This window comes from Ochotona curzoniae, unplaced genomic scaffold (genome assembly GCF_017591425.1).
Source record: "Ochotona curzoniae isolate NIBS_2020 unplaced genomic scaffold, NIBS_Ocur_1.0 patch437, whole genome shotgun sequence".
In the NCBI taxonomy this organism is placed as follows: domain Eukaryota; kingdom Metazoa; phylum Chordata; class Mammalia; order Lagomorpha; family Ochotonidae; genus Ochotona; species Ochotona curzoniae.
The window spans coordinates 282,039-298,970 of NW_024467014.1; the positions used below are offsets into that span (position 1 = coordinate 282,039).

A 16,932-nucleotide genomic window follows, 5' to 3' on the forward strand; every position below is an offset into this window, starting at 1 on the left:
TTGCACATGTAGGTTAGTTGGCTGCCCGGCTACACTCTCCACAGGAACGTGGCCCAGCTCTGAGTCGGCCCGGCCCACCCTGGCTGTCTAGCATGTGGGCCACTCCTCTCCGATCTGCAAACATTTCCCTGCTGTTGATTACTGCCTGCCCTCTCACGTTTTAAAAATCACCTGAATGAAGGAGAGAAACCTCTCACGTATTGGCTTTCTGTCGCAAGTGCCCATAGTACCCAGGGCCTGGTCAGGCTGAACGCAGGAGCCAAGAACTCTGGGGGGTCTCCCCTGAGGGTGGCAGGGACCCAAGTACTTGGGTGGGCCATTAGCTGCCACCTCCCACGTAGGCTGTGGGTCACTCCCGGGGCGGGACCTGCCGTGAGCCTGGGTTCCCTCCCCGGAGTCGCCCGTCATTCATGACATTCACGTGCACTTGGTCCTTGAAGTCCCAGGCTTCCGTCTGTGTCACTCCCCCACCCCTTTCCCGGGCAGACCCACTCAAGCACAGACAGAACAGGAAGCGGGTTGGAAAGCAGCAGGAAGAGTTGTTTGATGAGTTGTGGTTTTTCAGAGGTTTGATACCTTTTTGAGCCGAGTCATGGGACGCTGACCCATCTTGGACAGGCTCTTCCTGCTCTGGGTTTGTGGGGAGTTGACCATGGGGGAGGGGAGATTAGGATTGAGTCCAGCCAGGGGGTCCAACGTGGACATGGGGAGCTGGAGGCTTGTGAAGACGCTCTTTCAGACCTGGCTCCGAGGGCCTTGGAACTGCTTTAGATGTCTCTGAGTTTTCCATTGGTTCCTCAGAAAGGCACAGATGCAGAGCTGTCTGTTGGCTCACCTGCCCACCACAGCTGGGGCTGGGAGCAGAACCAGGCACTCCACTACAGGCTGGGCCAGCGCATACTTTAAATGCTGGGTGGAATATCCATGCCTGATCTGGATGCGTTGGGGGGAGGGGGGGACACTGGGGGCACTGGCAGAAGGCAGGCTCATGGGTGTAGCATCAGGCTGGGCAGTGGAGTGCCCGTCTTTGTGGCCCAGCTTCCCAGAGCCTGTGGTCGTTCCAACTTTTCCCAGGGAGCACCGAGATGATGCAGTGCCAATGCCTGCTGTCCGGATGGCCTTGGTTCTGTGGGCCCTGCATCCACAGTGCGTGGCAGGGAGAGCAGTATTTCTTAGAGGCCACTTTGGGAAATGCAAACCCAACACAAACCCACCCCTCCTAACTGGACACAGTTCTGGTCCCCAGATCCAGGACTCCAACATCCATGCACATGTTTGGGGGCCAGCAGGTGCTGTGGAGGGATGATGCTGTTGTCACGGGCTCAACAGCGGCCTGGTACTTTGTGCCTTGATGCTGCCAGCCCAGAGCCCCTGGTCTGCACCTGGCTCCCTGCAAGTCTCATGGGGAGCCCGGACTACAATCTTGTGCCCTGACCTGGTAGGGGCCGTGTTAACACGGGGGGGTTTGCTGAGCCACGTTACCAGGGGCGGAGAAGCGCTGTTGCCTGGGCTGCGTGCTCACAGCAGCTTTCTCCCCTCCACCCCGACCCTCAGGAGCTGGCCGCCTTCCAGCCGTACCCCATTGAAATCCTGCCAGGTAGGATCTTCCTGGGCAGTTTCTCACAGGCCTGTGACCCCAAGATTCAGAAGGATCTGAAAATCAAGGCACACGTCAACGTCTGCATGGAGACGGGGCCCTTGTGAGTGGAGGAAGGGCCGCCGGGCTGGGTGGGCGGCACTAGCTGCTGCGGGCTCCCTGGGGGCCGCGGTCACCGGGGTGAGAGGGCATACCTGAGGCCGGCTGGCTCAGCGCTGGCTGCACTTGGCATCCTGTGGGTGTGGCTGGGAATCTCATGTTTCATGCCTGATACAGATCACCCAGCTTCCACGGCGTAGGTCAGTGCCAGATGCTTTCTTGCTTCTTGCAAAAGATTACTTGTTGGGGCCAGTGCCATGATGTAGCAGGCTAATCCTCTGCCTGCCAACGCCAGCCTCCCACGTGGGTGCTGACTGCTCCACTTGCAATCCAGCTCCCTGCTTATGGCCTGAGAAAGCAGTGGAGAATTGCCCGAGTCCTTGGGACCCTGCACCCACGGGTGTGGGAGACCTGGAAGCTCCTGGCTTTTGGCTTCAGATTGGCTCGGTTCTGGCTGCTGCAGCCATTTGGAAAGTGAACCAGCAGATGGAAGATCTCTCTTTCTCTCCTCCTCTGTAACTCTGCCTTTCACATAAAAATAAACTTGTCAACCTGCACCCGCGTGGGAGACCCAGAAGAGGCTCCTGGCTTTGGATCGGCATAGTATCGGCCCGTTGCGCTCACTTGGGGAGTGAATCATCGGACGGAAGATCTTTCTGTCTCTCCTCTCTGTATATCCGCCTTTCCAATGAAATAATAAAAATAAATCTTTAAAAAAAAAATAAACTTGTCTATTTGAAAGGAAGAATTAAAGGTCTTCTGCCTGCTGGTTCACCCTGAAGACAGGAGCCAGAAAGTCCATCCCACGTGGATGGCAGAAACCCAGATGACTTTCCCAGGCGTGTTAGCAGGCAACTGGATCAGAAGTGGAGCAGCTGGGACTGGAACTGCCACCCAGACGGGAAGCTGGCCTCGCAGGCGGCAGTTTTTACCCACTCCACCGCAGCGCCGGCCCACAGTGCTGGCTTTCTAAGATCCAAAGCTGGCTGATGGCACCAGCCCCTTGTGCAGGGAGGTGTCATGAGTGGGGGCCGTGACCGCGGCCCCCTGGCTACACTGTGCTTTTTCTCTTTAGTTTTAGAGATGACCCCGAGAGACTCCTGCACATCCCGATCGAGGATTCCCTGGAAGCCAAGATATTCCCCTCTTTCCGCCACCTCTGCCATTTCATCAGTAAGGGGCTCCCTTATTGGTGCCTGGTCAGGGCTGGGCAAGCCCTGGACAGTTTCGTATCGACCCTGGAGGGTGGTGGCACCATCTGCATCCAGACTCTGGCTTGACTGCTGTGTCCCTCCGGGCCCCTGGGAAGGCGTTGGCCAGCCGTGGTGCGCACATCCCTGGCACACTCAGCTCCTGGCAGGCTGCTGGGTGCTGGGAGGCAGAGCTGAGTCTTGCTGCTCCCCTGCCTTCAGCTTGGTCAGTGGGTGGGAGGGAAGGAAGAACCGCCCCTCCGCCCTCCCTGCCGTGACTGGCATGTGTTCCTCCGGCCCCCTATCTGCTGTACATGGAGGGAAGCAGCTGTGAGACAGCCTCGTGCAGGGAACTGCTGTGGCCACAGGTGTTGGAACTACTGCTGCTAGGTATACCTCACTGAGGGCCGAGTGTGTCACAGCAGCACAATGTCCCCAGAGAGCAGACAGAGCTGAGCCGGGCAGGAGGCTGGCCTGGTACCACAGGTCCAGAGCCCTGCCCAGGGGCTAGCAGGGCAGGCGTGACACCATCCTGGCAAGTGCCCCATATTCCAAGATGGCAGAGCCCTTGGATACAGAGGCCCCTCTCCAGCCCCACTTCCCTGGGTGCCCTGCGCTGTGCCTGTTGCCTTCTTCATATGATAAAATGACTGGCTCTGAGGGTCTGATCTTGCGGTTAGCGTATTCTTCCTCTGTTCTTGGGGTTCATGAGAGCAGCCCTGGAGTCCAGCGGCCAGCATGGTGTAACTTACAGCTTCCCAGGGCCATGGGGGTTGCAGTTGACACATCTGTGCCACAGGGCAAGGCAAAACCCCACGGGGCAGATGCTGGCCTGTTGCCCTGTGGTCCCCGTGTCTCAGATCCTGGTGGATAAACAGGCTGGAGTCAGGGTGTGAGCGCCCCCTGCAGACAGGACAAGAAAGCACAATTGTTTGCCCACTCCTTCATGTCTCCAGGACCAAGGACCCTGTGTAACCATCTCGCCCTCCCCTTGCCCACCCTTTTGCAGCCGTTCACCTCCAGATGGGTTCTGTCATTCTGGTCTTTTCCACCCAAGGGATCAGTCGCAGCTGCGCAGCCGTCATAGCCTTCCTCATGCACGAGAACCAGGAAACCTTGAAGGTACACCACGCGGTCCTGAGCCTGGCCACCCACAGGAGGCCTGGGGAGTGGGCAGGGTGGAGCTGGACCAGTGTTCCAGCATTGTCCTGGGGCCCTGACAAGGGGTTGGGGAAGGAGAAGAGGAAGAATTGGGGAGGTGAACATGTTGGCATGGCCGGTAGGTGGGACCTGAGGATGAGGTCCTGGGCTGTGTGACCTCACAGGCCCGAGGCTGGGCACACAGGGCCAGCATAGGGACTCAGCCGGGCAGCACCTGCTGGCAGTCTGTCGCCAGCACGCAGCTGGGGTCACCCTGCCAGTCCGCTGGACTCCCTGCACCAGCTCCTTCCCCACCGGCCCTCACCTGCTTGGAGAGGCAAGAGAAGCAAATGTCAGAACTGGGCGGGGTGGGGGACGGGAATGCTGATGCCCAGGCGGTTCCTGCTTGGGGACATGGGAGAGGGGTCACCGTCTTGCCGGTCACACCCCGTTCCTGGACTCGCAGTGCTGAGGTTCGGCCCTCCAGCTTCCCCCAGCGGTGTTTGTCGGGCCAGGGTTGGGCCAGTGGCCAGCTGTGGTCCTGGCTCGTGGCTCTGCACATCAGCTCAGCTCTCCCGGGGGATGAAGTCGCATGCTACACAGAGGCTGTTCGTGTTCCGGAGGCCCCACTTGTAGGTTTATGGGCTCACAGGTGTTCACACATCCAAGTTCATGGCTGCAGCATTCCCCACTGCCAGCAGGTTGGAAAGCCTAGTGGAAATCCTGCAGGTGGACATACAGATGTGATTGTGTATAATAGAATGTTTGAAAGAGGAAATATTTTTTTGAACATTTGTTTATTTGAATAGTAGAGGAGAGAGGTCTCCTATTCACTGATTCATTTTTCAAATGGCTGCAGCAGCTGGGGCTGAGCCAGGCTGAAGTCAGGGCCCCAGGGCTCCCTCATGTGAGTGGCAGGGGATCCAGCACTCGGGCTGCCACCTGCTGCCTTCCCAGGCGCATTAGTGGGGAACTGGCTCAGAAGCGGAGCAGCGGGGCCAGGGGCTTGAGTCAGCGCTCTGCTGTGGGATGCCAGGGTTTACCCACTGTGCCTCACTGGCCCTGAAGGAGGAGGTTCTGATGTTTGGGTTGAACCCTGCTGTTGCCATGTGAAGGCAACGAAGCCAGTCACATGCAGGACACCCTGTGGACCAGGGAGCCAGGCGGAGTGAAACGGCAGCCACAAAAAGTGAGCCGCAAATGGATCCTCGGTATGGGAAGATGAGAACGTTCTAGAAGTGGCGTCTGATGAATGTATGTGTTCATTTAGACGTGGTTACATTGGTAAACTTGGTGTAACCAGAGTTTTTAAAAATCAATTTAAAGAACAAAAAATCTGGACAGAGTCCCAGGTCCTGGGGCCAGGGCATGTGGGGGCCAAACTCCCTCCCCGTCTCCATGTCCAGCTGAGATTTCCGGGGGATCACTACCAGCTCGACGCCTTTGTTGTGGAGGGGAGTGGTGACATCATTGTGGCTGCTGAGGGTGGGGGAGCCTCTCGCCCCTCCCCAGGAATCTGTCCTGGACAGGGGTGTCCTCTGGCTGCCTCTGGTGCTGGGTGCTTCCCCAGCTGGTCGGAAGGCTCACCCACCCCCTGCCCACAGGGTCCTTGGAGCGTGCCCTGGAGCTGGCCAGGGGACATGACTGGATGACCTTCCCTCAGCCTCTGCCCTGCTGGGTCTCCATCTGCCTGTCAGCCCGCCCTCCAGCCCGTCCTCCAGCCCCTGGCAGGTCATGGTCACCTCCCTAGCCGTTCCCAAAGCCAGGGGTCACAGGGCAGGGAGCAAGAACAAAGTGAGGCTCCTTGCCATCCAGCTGCCCTGTGACCTCTGGCAGCCAGGCTTCCACTGTCCTCCGCAGGGTCCATCCTGTCGGCTTGGCGGCCCTGGCCAGTGGTCAGCGAGTGGACAGCCACCGGGGGGGTGCTAGGCCCCCTGAGATCCAGGTCCTGCTGCTCCCTGGAGGAACCCTGGCACTCCGTGCCTGCTGCCCAGAGAAGGGGGTGGGTGACCTTGGCCAGGGCAGCATGCAGGCTGCCTGTGGTCAGGGAGGGCTGCCCACTGCCCCTGCTCCCTGTGAGGTGGCTAGCTTTTCCTGCTGCCAGGTACCACCCTGGGCTCCACACTAGTGGGTACAGGAGTGAGTGATGGCAGTTCTGACCTAGGCTTTTTAAGTGTCCAGGCGAGGTCGCGTGGGAACCCAGAGCCACGAGCCCTTAAGAACCTGAGTCCCAGGGCTCTAAACCGCCTGGAGTAGCATGGTCCGTTCCAGGGATTGAGACGAACAAAACCTGGAACTCCTCTCACACTCAGAGCTGACGTTGGCCAGCGCGGCCACTGTGCCAGGTTGCTTTAGTGTGTTCTGTGTGGGAGGAACTTGCATGGTGACCCCACAGCAGCGGGACTGTCCTTGTGCTGGAGCCTAGTGGCCTGGCTGGGGGAGTCTGGGCTCTGGCCCTGTAGGCTGAGCTGGGCACTGCCCCTCACCCTGTGTGGCCTGGGCACCTCCCTTCTCTGCAGGAAGGACACTGGGGCCAACAGCTCCGTCCACCCTGCCTGCCTGCCGCCCCTGCTGTGTGACCTAGAAGGGGTGGCTGTCGGGGACATGATTTATAGTTCTTCCTCAGGGAGCCCAGTGGGTCTGCCCGGACTTGGCTAACCTTCCAGCAGCACAGCTCTGCCACAGCATTACTTTTTAACTGGAAAATGCTGACATGTTAAATGTATCATCTCCACATTTTTAGTGTATAGTTCAGTGGTATAAAGTGTATCCATGTGGTTGTGCAACCAGTCTCATCTTGCAAAACTAAAACTCTGCAGCAGTGCCACAAACCCCCACTCCTCCCCGAAGCCCGGGCCCTGACAGCCGGCCGCCTTCTGTCCTGAACGTGACCGCTCTAGGTACTGCCTATAATCTCTTGGCTGCTGCTTCCTCTTCCTCCTTCCCCTCCTCCTCCTCCACTTATTTTTATTGGAAAGGTAGATGTGCAGAGAGGAGGAGAGACAAAGATCTTCCATCCTCTGGTTCACTCCTCAAGTGTCCGCAATAGCTGGAGCTGAGCCGACCTAAAGCCGAAGCCAAGGAGCTTCCTCCTGACTTCCTATGAGTGCAGGGTCCCAAGGCTTTGGGCCGTCCCCCACTGCTTTCCCAGGCCACAAGCAGGGAGCTGGATGGGAAGTAGAACAGCTCAGGAAATGAACCAGTGCCCATGTGGAATCCTAGCATGTGCAAGGCAAGGATTATAGTCACTGAGCCATTGTGCCTGGGCCCTTCTCCCGGCTTCTTAAAGAATTTATTTGAAAGGCACAGTTAGAAGGAAAGACGGATCTTCCATCCACTAGTTCATTCCCCAAAAAGCCATAGCTGGGCTGAGCCTAAGCTAGGAGCCAGGAGCTTCTCCCACATGGGTACAGGGACCTAAACACTTGGGCCAGCCTCTGCTGCTTTTCCAGGTGTGTTAACAGGAAGCTGGATTGAAGTGGAGCAGCCAGGATTCAAACTGTCCACCCATACGGGATGCCAGTGCCACAGGTGAAAGCTTGGCCTGCTCCCTACTCCAGTCCATCCCGTCTCATGACGGCAAGCTGAACAGGATTCCATTGTGTGTAGGTTTTGCCCTTGAGACCATCCAGGCCAGAGGCTTTGTTTTGGAGGATTGTTAATTATAATTATACATTTGATTTCTCTAATAGATACAGGCTTATTCACATCGCCTGCTACTTATATTGTTTTTTTCTTCTGTTTCCTTTCAAGAAATTGGGCAGATCTCTGGGTGCAGAGTAGTTTGTGCTGTTTTCACGTCCATGGAGTCGATAGTGATGTTCTTCCTGTCTGATAGTAACTGTCTTTCCCCCACCTCCTTAGCCTGGCTGAAGGCATGCTGCTTTTATTGGTCTTTTCAAAGAAATTGCTTTTGGCACTATGGTTTTTTCCATCAATTTCCCAATTTTGTTTCACACTTGTGCACACGGACATCTAGTTTTTCTTCACCATCCTCTATTGAAAAGACGTTTTTCCTCCCAAAGGGGCTTGTCATCCTATGGAAAAGCATGGAGAATTTATCTGTGAGCTCTCTGTTCTCCTTGGTTTCATCTTTCTGCCAGTACCGTGGTTTTTGACTACTATAGCTTGGTTGTAAAGTTCAGAATTGGGAAATGCAAGGCCTTCAACTTGGCTTTTCTTACAAAAATCATTTTGGCTATTTGGAATCCTATAGATTTCACATGGATTTTTTTTTTGCTTTTTCTAGTTTTGTGAAAATGGCAGCGGGATTTCATTCAGATCACCTAGTGTTAAGTCTTCCAATCCATGATCCAACCCATGAATATGGGATATCTTTGTGTCTAGTGGTCTTTCATTTCTCGCAGCAATGTTGTCATTTTCCACATACAAATCTTTTTGCCTTCTTGGTTAAGTGTCATTAGTTTAATATTACAAATGGAATTGTTTTATTTTGGGTCATTCACTGAATACATAAAAGTGCAATTCTGTTTGTCTGAAAGGCAGAGAGGTAGGTCTCTCATCCCTGGTTCACTCCCACATGGCCACATGCCAGACTGGACTAGACTGGCACCAAGAGCCCACAGCTCCCACAGGCGTGGGGGAACCCCAGCACTTGGGCCATCCCCTGCTGCTTTCCCTGGGGGCACGTGAGCAGGAAGCTGGAATGGAGGGCCTAGGCACTCTGACCAGGGATGTGGGCCGTCCACGAGGCAGCTTAGCCAGTGTGCTGAACGCCTGTGTCTGCAGCGGGAAGTCTGGGACTCTGTTGACCTCGTTTGTGACCTTTAACAGGTGTGTGTGTGTACATGTGTGTACATGCAAGTGTGTGACTGTTACAAGGGTATATGTGGGACTGACAGCGTGTGTGTGTGTGAGCAAGTGTGCATGAAAGCAAATGCGGTGTGAGTGTGACGGAGTGACAGCATGCGTGCGAGACTGAGCATGTATGTCAGTGTATGAGGGAGCAGGTGTGTATCAGTGTGACAGCCTGTGTGAGTGAATGGAACAGTATCGGTGTGTGCCGGCGTCTGAGAGCATGCATGTGAGCGTGTCAGTGTGTAATAGTCACACAGCAAGCATGACAGCGTTTCTATAGGAGGCCTTGTGTTGGAGAGAATTTTCCTTTTCCCTTTGTGACTGGGATCATTAACTTATTCTCGCCTGCTTGTCCTGCCTGGGCCTCCCAGGATCCTGCTGAACTTCAGTGGCAGGAGGTCGGGGAGTCCCTTGCCTGGCTCTTGGCCTCAGGGGAGAACTCGCAGCCCCTCCCTGTGGAATGGGGGGCCTTGACTTAGGCTGAGGCAGCCTCCTCCTGTACCGGGCCAGGCTCGGTAAGGCACCCCTGTGGCATTTGTCCTTGTCTTCAACCCAGGAGACCATCCGCTGTCCACCCTAGGTAATGCCCGGGAGGGCAAATGCCTGCCCGCCCCCCCAGGCATTGTTTCCTGCTCGGGGAAGTCGCCCACGGCTCTGTTTCCTGTTCCATGAATTTGCCAGTTACAGTGGAGACCTTTGTGGAGGTTGTCCCCCCTGCTCCACCCCCCCATGCCAGGCTTGGGCCCAGGGTCAACTAGGAATTCTTCCTGTCCCTGAAGACAGAGGGCCAGCCCCAAGGACTCCTTCAGCCCCAGGCTTTAGGCCATATTACGGACCCCAAGTTCCTTCTGTCTGAAAATCAGAATCAGGCCCTGAGAGCCATCTTCTATCTTCTACCTGCTGGTCCCAGTCGAGCCTGGGCTAGTCTGAAGCAGGGGAGAGGGAGGAACCCAGCTCCCTTAGCTGCCCCCTGCTTGTCCCACAGCACACCCTGGCAGGAGGCTGAGCCAGGATGTGGCATGCAGGTGTCCCAGTGTGCCAAGCTGCTACCCTCTCCTGTCCCTTCGGAGCTGGCTTCGCTCTAGGGGGTACAGGACCCGGGGCCCAACCTTGAGGCCTGCTTTCTCCTTGTACCCACAGAGGTCCTGGGACCACGTGCGGAAGTGTCAGAACAACATGCACCCCAACCGGGCCATGGTGGCTCAGCTGCTGGACTGGGAGAGGATTGTCTTGGGCGACAGCGTCACGGACACCTCGGACCCGCTCTTCTGACGGGCGCCCAGGGACTGCTTGTGGGTGGCAAGCTGGAGTGTGTACCCGATAGGTCTGGAAGAAGGCCTTTGCCACCAGAATCCCCCAAATTAGACTCCTGCTCTGGTTCTTCGGGGCCCCTTGTTGACACCACAAAGCAGGTACATTCTGCTCGGGCTCCCCGTGATGAGACCCCGGTTACCCCCACTGCACCTCAAGGCTCCCCACCCCCCAGCCGCACACCAGCCGGGCACTCTTGGGTGCACTGTCTAGAGAGGAATGTCACAGTGCCCACCCGTGGGTGTGGAGGCGCGCTGACCCCAGCGTTCCTGGTTGCTCCCCCAGCCCATCTCCTGATTATGTGGGGCAATTTTCCTTCCCTTCTTCCAGCCTGTGTTCACCCCACCCCTCCCTACCCCACCCCACCCCATCCCAAATACCCAGGGTTCTAGAAAACTCCTGCCTCAGAGGGCAGTGGTCCCCAAAGGCATGCATGTTCCTGGGAAGGATTCGGGTAGGAGACTGGTGGGGAAGTTAGGTTGCTCACCAGATGTGGGACAGACACTTTCCCGCGGGTAGCGGAGGGAAGGAGGGTCCCCAGAATCCCCCAAGCCCCCCAGAGGACAGCAAGCCTCAAGGGGAGTGGGTTGTGCCCTAAAGGGCCGTGCTAACCGGGTCTGGCTGGGCCCCGCCCAGGTGGCTGCAGTGCAGGGCTCCGGGCCAGCGAGGGCCCTCCCGCCACGCTGGGCAGCTCCCCTGGAAAGGCCCGGGACCTTGTGTTCTAGGAAGGGCGGAGGAGGTGAGCCCGGAGGCCGCTGGCTGCCAGCCGGACCACAGCCGGGGACCCGCTTGCCCCGAGGAGGTGCGGCCGGGGTGGCCCGGGTCGGGGGCTGCAGGGACCCCGGGGTGAAGCCGGGGGTCCGCCCCGCCCCGGGCTCCCATTGGCCGCGCCGGGGGGCGGGGCCAGCGCGCGGCCTGCGCCGGGCCTGTTCCAGTTGGCGGCGGAGGCGCGGGCCCGGAAGCGGGCGGCGGAGGCGCCTCGGGCCGGCCGGGCTAGCGGCGTCCTCCGTCCTCGCTCGGGCCCCAGGGCAGGTGCTGCGGCAGCCATGCACCCGCCGCCCCCGGGCCCGCTGGGCGACTGCCTGCGGGACTGGGAGGAGCTGCAGCAGGACTTCCAGGGCATCCAGGTGAGCGCGGCCGCAGATGCCCCCTGGCCCCGAGCCCCGGCGCTCTCGTCCGGCTCGGGGTCAAGGGTCAGGGGGCGCGACCCTGTGGGCCGGGGCGGTGAGGCCCCCTGGTCCCAGCGTCCCTGGACGGACTCCTCTCCGGGTCCAGTGGCCGCTGCCGCCTCAGCAGCACTCCACCGCGCCGGGCGACCCTGGCCTCCCGCGAGGGTCTGATGCCGCGACCTTGGGGTACCCCCGCCATCTCCGCCCTCCCGCACCCCCAGTCCGAAAGTCACCGGACCGGAAGGCGGCGGCCCCGCTAGGATGTGAGATGCTGGGGAGACCTACGCCCCAGGCTCGGAGGAAGGTCCTCAAGTGGGCAGAGGGGGCAGCACCGCCTCCACCGCGGCGAGGGAATGGGAGGTTCAGCAGCCCAGGTTGTCCCTGGGAGGAGAAAAAGCTGAGAAGAGGGCGGGATGGGACCCAGCAGGGACTTGCTGGGGTTGTGGTATCCCGGGTCCTGCGGGAAGCCAGCAGGCGGCTGGCTGGCTGGCGTGGGCTTCCCTGCAGAGCCCCAGAGGTGGTGGCTGGCTAGCCCCTCCTGGGTGGGAGAAGCAGCTAGGGAGAGAACGCCCAGCACTTTTCTGGAAACCTGGCCCTGGGCCCGGCTTCGTGCATCACTGGGGAATCCTGACCCAGGCTCTTGGCCCGGCTGCCCGTGACAACCCTGCCTAGGCCCTGGGCTGCGCCGTCTACACTCACCCACCTGGGCAAAGTGCTGCGGAAGTCGCGGGTCAAAGGTGCCCAGACGTGGGGGTGTCCTAAGAAACTGATGACCTTTAACCTGGGAAGAAGGCGTCGGGCTTGGCTCCCTCCTCTCCCCATTTTTGCAGGCTAAAGGGGTGAGGGTTGTCAAGGGCGTCCAGAAGGTGGCCCCCGAGGGGTCTGATGGGGGTGGCTGGACAAAATAACATGCCAGGGAACTGGTGCCAGTAACTGTGCGGGGTCACCTGGGAGCCTGACCCCTGAGGGACAGCCCTGAGTAGCTCTCTGAGCGCTACCTACGGAGCCTGGGCCAGCTCACGCCCTGCACCAGCCTGATTGCGGCCCGGCCCCCAGGAGACGCACCGGCTGTACCGCCTGAAGCTGGAGGAGCTCAGCAAGCTACAGGCTACCTGCGCCAGCTCCATCTCCCGGCAGAAGAAGCGGCTGCAGGAGCTGGGCCTCGTCCTGAAGAAGTAAGGGCTCCCGCTGGCTGCAGGCTGGGCTAGGCTAGGGGGAGTGTGTGACCCTGGGCAGGGTGTTGGGGGGCACTGGGAACCCTGCTCTGACTCTGGCCCCCCTGCAGATGCAAAGCCTCCCTCCCATCAGAGGCCGCACAGGCCGCGCATGAGCTCGAGAGCCAGCTGAAAGAGCGCCAGGGCCTCTTCTTTGACATGGAGGCCTACCTGCCCAAGAAGAACGGGTGAGGCTCCCATCCCCACCCAGAGCCCCCACCTCGGCCCACCCAGGGTGCAGAGTGAGCCTTGCAGGATGGGGGGGCAGGAGTAGGTGCCCTCGGAGGTGGGAGGCGGCACCAGGCTGCCCTCAGAGCCCAGCTGCTGGCACCACATGCGACCCCTGGCTGGGAGACATGTGGGGGGCCCATGGCACACACGGTAGTGTGAGAGCGAGCCCTCACGTGAGCGGCCACTGCTGGACCAAATGACTCTTTGCAGTGAGTCCTTGGGTAGGTTAGGGTAACCGAGTGGGCAGTGGTGATGGTGACCTGTCCATGAGAACGTGGCTGTGGGAGACACGGTGCAGGCCTGGGGCGGGGGTTGCTCTATGATGGAAGAGCCTCAAGGTGCCGTCCAGGGCTGGGGCTGCAGTCCCACTGCCCAGGTCTCCGGGCTGGGAGGTCGAGAGGGTGGCTGAGGGTGTGCAGGCTGCAGTGATGGAAGCCTGGGGTTCTTGGAGTTGGGGCACAGGGCCATTAATCTCCCTGGGGGGCAGGGGCAGCGAGGCCCTGAGGTGGTCGCAGGAGGAGAAAAGTGGAAGGTGCCACCCGGTTCCTGGTCAGCATCCCAGAACAGGCAGGGGAGAAAGGCTGCAACAGCCACCAAAGCTATGGGCGTGTGGCCAGCAGGTGGAGGGGCAGAGATGGGAGCCCAGCACACTGGGGAGTGGGGGCTGTGCCGCTTGGCCTGCGCGTGACTCCTCTCCACCTGCCCTGTCCCCCAGGTTGTATCTGAGCCTGGTCCTGGGCAACGTGAACGTGACCCTCCTGAGCAAGCAGGCTAAGTAACTCGCTGCCCGGGCCGGGCTCCTGCCCCCTCAGTGTCAGGGGAGAGGGCATGGTGCGGTGGGTCCTCCCAGCCCCTCCCAGCAGCACTTGCCACCCCCCCCCCCCCCCCCAGATTTGCCTACAAAGATGAGTATGAGAAGTTCAAACTCTACCTCACCATCATCCTCATCCTCATCTCCTTCACCTGCCGTTTCCTGTTCAACTCCAGGTGGGTGGGTGTCTGGCTGCGGTGGCCTGGTGGCGGGTCCTGCCCCTGCTCCGGGCGCCCACCCCGTCCTCCCGCCCACCCAGGGTGACCGACGCGGCCTTCAACTTCCTGCTGGTCTGGTACTACTGCACGCTCACCATCCGCGAGAACATCCTCATCAGCAACGGCTCGCGGTGCGCAGGGCGGGAGCCCCCCCTCCCCGGGCCGCCTGCTGAGGGCGCGACCGCCTGACCCTGACCGTGGCTCCCTGCTGCAGGATCAAGGGCTGGTGGGTCTTCCATCACTATGTGTCCACCTTCCTGTCGGGAGTCATGCTCACGTGGTGAGTGCTGGGGTCCTCTGTGGGAGGTAGGTGGTAGCGGTGTGTGGGGGGGGAGGGCAGCACCCCCAAACCCTCCCTCCTGCTTTCTCCTCAGGCCTGACGGCCTCATGTACCAGAAGTTTAGGAATCAATTTCTGTCCTTCTCTATGTACCAGAGTGAGTGTCTTGGAGGTCCCCTGGCGGGGGTGTGTGTGTGTGTGTGGGGGGGTGATGCCTGGTGCTGCAGCTCACCAGCGTCCCCTGCAGGTTTCGTGCAGTTCCTGCAGTACTACTACCAAAGCGGCTGCCTGTACCGCCTGCGGGCGCTGGGCGAGAGGCACACGATGGACCTGACCGTGGGTGAGCGAGCCAGCGAACACGGTTGCTCCCTTGCCCACTGCTGTGGCTGGCTGGCGGTCACTGTGCCCTTGTCCCCACAGAGGGCTTCCAGTCCTGGATGTGGCGTGGCCTCACCTTCCTGCTGCCTTTCCTTTTCTTCGGACACGTGAGTCCTGCCCATCTGTGCCCTCCCGCCCTCCTTCCTCTGCCCCGGCACTGGGCCCTGTTCCCTGAGCGCAGCCTCTGTTCCCCACAGTTCTGGCAGCTCTTCAACGCGCTGACCTTGTTCCAGCTGGCCCAGGACCCTCAGTGCAAGGAGTGGCAGGTGAGCCTGGCCCTGGGGTGGGGGGCACAGCTGGCAGGCCCTGCTCTTGCCCCAACCCCCTAACCCCCCTCCTCCCCCAGGTGCTCATGTGTGGCTTCCCCTTCCTCCTCCTCTTCCTCGGCAACTTCTTCACCACCCTGCGGGTTGTACACCAGAAGTTCCACAGCCAGCGTCGGGGAAGCAAGCGGGACTGACGCGGGGTCTGCCCTGGGCTATGTCCCAATAAAGGCAGCGAGAGAGCTCCTTGTGTTCCCCGGGCCGCCCAGGAAATGAACAGGACTTAAGCCAAGAGCACAGGTTATTTAAAATTATTTACATTCATTGAAAATCATCGGAGAGGCTGGTGGGCCCTAGCCCAGCCGAGAGGGGCCCCTCTGTGGGCCTCATGGAGCCTGCAGCCTGGCTCCCCTTTCCTGCGCCCCTGGTCTGCTACAGCCAGCCCTGGCCCTGGGCTGTCCAGGAGGGGCCTGGCCATGGCCTGCGTCCCGGGGCCGTATGGCAGCCCCTGGCCTGGGGTCCTGGCAGGAGGGAGTGAGGAAGGTTACGGGGCACGGATGGCTCCTAGCTCCACACGTCCTGTGAGTAGCGGCCCTTGGTCATGAGCTTCTTGACGTAGTCCACAGCCTGTGCGTGCTCCATGGCCCCCAGCTCAGCCACAATCTCGTAGAAGGTGTTCTGCACGTCCTTGGCCATGTTCCGGGCATCCCTGCGGTGGGAGGAAGGGGGCCAGGGCGGTTGGGCAGAGCCAGCTCCTGTATCCCCCCTCTCCCCGTTGCAGGCTGCACCCTCTCACCCGCACACGTAGATGTGGGCACCGCCCTCGTGGATGAGCTTCCATAGGTGTTCCTTGTCTTTGCGCAGCAGGTGCTGCACATAGACCTGCGGGTGGGACGGGGCAACAGGGTGTGAGGGCCAGGCCCGTCCGATCCCTGCCTGCCTGCTCCCCCACAAGCCGGCTCACCTTGTGGGCCTGCTCCCTGGAGAAAGCCACGCTGAGCTGCGTGAGGGCGCCGTCCTTGTGGAACTGGGCCAGCTCCTCGCGGTACAGGTAGTCTTCCTCCGAGCGGCGGCAGCCATAATACAGCAGCGTCTCCCCGACCTCCTTGCCTGGGGGGGCGGGCGGCTGGGCTGAGCATGGGCCCCAGCCCCACCCTTGCCCATCCACCAGCCCCAGCCCTGCGCTCACCCTGCTGCTGTAGCCAGGCCCGCTCCTGAATGAAGCCGATGAAGGGCGCAATGCCGGTGCCAGGACCCACCATGATGACAGGCGTGGTGGCCTTGAAGGGCAGGCGGAACTGGGACTTGCGCACAAACATGGGCACCAGGGCCCGGCCACCGTTCTCCCCTGCGGGCTCCTTGGCCCGCAGCCAGCTGGTAGCCACGCCCTTATTGACTCGGCCGGTCTTGGTCTCGTACTCTACGGCCACGGCACAGATGTGCACAGAGTTGGGGTGCACCTGGGGTGAGGATGGGGGTGCAGTGAGGATGGCCGTTGTGCTGAGGCCCCAGCCCCTCCCGGGCCCCACAGCTCTGCCCCGGGCCCGCCTGCACCTTGGAGGAGGAGGCGATGGAGTAGTAGCGGGCCTGCAGCCGGGGCAGCAGCTCGCAGAGGTGGTCGATGGGGGGCCGCAGTGACGGGTAGTCCTGCAGGATGGCCAGGATGTGTCTCCGGGCCTCCACCACCCAGCTCAGGTACAGCTCCTATGGGGGGGTGGGCACATACATGAGACTCGGTGGAGGACCAGGGGGCTGGGGCCTGGGGTGGGGTGTGGTTGAGGCGCACCTTGCCCTCGCCTGAGGAGGAAGCCATCTTGCGCAGCTGCTCCTGCTCTGCGGGCTCCGAGGCATACTGTGCCAGCTCGTAGAGCACATTGGTGCGTGGCGGGTTGGTGATGTCCAGGTAGTAGGTGAGAGCCGTGCGGTAGGTGGTGGGGCACGGGAACGGGTGCTTCTTGTTGGATTCCTCTGTGGGGACAAGCTGGTGGGTGGGCACGCCTGGCCGGGAGCACTGCCCTGTATGGCGTGGGGAGGCCTGGGGCCTGCCCAATGCAAAGTAGGTGCCCAGTGGCACTGGCTGTGAGGCCTGCCCTCAGGTGTCTCCTTGGCCACCAGACGAGGCCTCGGGCTTTGGGCTGGGCCCAGGCAGGAAGTGCTACCCAGTAACGACTGGGCTGCCCCTGGGGACTGACGGTATCTATGGCCTCTTGTAGG

At 60.3% G+C, this 16,932-nt stretch overlaps 3 protein-coding genes across 6 annotated transcripts in view; 2 read left to right on the plus strand and 1 right to left on the minus strand.

Moving 5' to 3' along the window:
- The window catches only part of LOC121167988 (serine/threonine/tyrosine-interacting-like protein 1), a 28,050-nt gene extending 17,771 nt beyond the window's left edge, over positions 1-10,279 (plus strand). The window contains exons 6-9 of the mRNA XM_040997728.1: positions 1,555-1,700; positions 2,772-2,869; positions 3,896-4,008; positions 9,985-10,279. Of these exons, the coding sequence (XP_040853662.1) occupies positions 1,555-1,700; positions 2,772-2,869; positions 3,896-4,008; positions 9,985-10,116 (489 nt within the window). The 3' untranslated portion in view covers positions 10,117-10,279. The remainder of the gene's footprint in view (positions 1-1,554; positions 1,701-2,771; positions 2,870-3,895; positions 4,009-9,984) is intronic.
- An 851-nt stretch (positions 10,280-11,130) lies between these two features.
- On the plus strand, positions 11,131-15,010 carry LOC121167980 (ion channel TACAN). The gene is made up of 12 exons (XM_040997713.1): positions 11,131-11,282; positions 12,381-12,499; positions 12,610-12,726; positions 13,485-13,544; positions 13,661-13,756; positions 13,840-13,929; positions 14,013-14,078; positions 14,173-14,234; positions 14,325-14,417; positions 14,498-14,562; positions 14,653-14,721; positions 14,802-15,010. The coding sequence occupies exons 1-12, from the start codon at positions 11,202-11,204 to the stop codon at positions 14,913-14,915; spliced, it is 1,032 nt and encodes a 343-aa protein (XP_040853647.1). The 5' UTR covers positions 11,131-11,201; the 3' UTR covers positions 14,916-15,010.
- A 9-nt stretch (positions 15,011-15,019) lies between these two features.
- The window catches only part of LOC121167979 (NADPH--cytochrome P450 reductase), a 34,730-nt gene continuing 32,817 nt past the window's right edge, over positions 15,020-16,932 (minus strand). For 3 of the 4 annotated variants that reach the window (XM_040997711.1, XM_040997710.1, XM_040997709.1), the window contains 6 exons: positions 16,505-16,686; positions 16,273-16,422; positions 15,908-16,178; positions 15,683-15,828; positions 15,515-15,600; positions 15,020-15,427 (listed from right to left, as the gene is read on the minus strand). In XM_040997711.1, coding sequence (XP_040853645.1) covers positions 15,283-15,427; positions 15,515-15,600; positions 15,683-15,828; positions 15,908-16,178; positions 16,273-16,422; positions 16,505-16,686 — 980 coding nt within the window. In that variant the 3' untranslated portion in view covers positions 15,020-15,282. The remainder of the gene's footprint in view (positions 15,428-15,514; positions 15,601-15,682; positions 15,829-15,907; positions 16,179-16,272; positions 16,423-16,504; positions 16,687-16,932) is intronic. The other variant, XM_040997712.1, reaches the window with a different exon arrangement.

Coding starts and splice junctions, on each gene's coding strand:
- LOC121167980 (XM_040997713.1), top strand. CDS start 11,202: ATGCACCCGCCGCCCCCGGGCCCGCTGGGCGACTGCCTGCGGGACTGG. Junction 11,283..12,380: donor AGGACTTCCAGGGCATCCAG/GTGAGCGCGGCC, acceptor CCCGGCCCCCAG/GAGACGCACCGGCTGTACCG. Junction 13,757..13,839: donor CGTTTCCTGTTCAACTCCAG/GTGGGTGGGTGT, acceptor CCGCCCACCCAG/GGTGACCGACGCGGCCTTCA.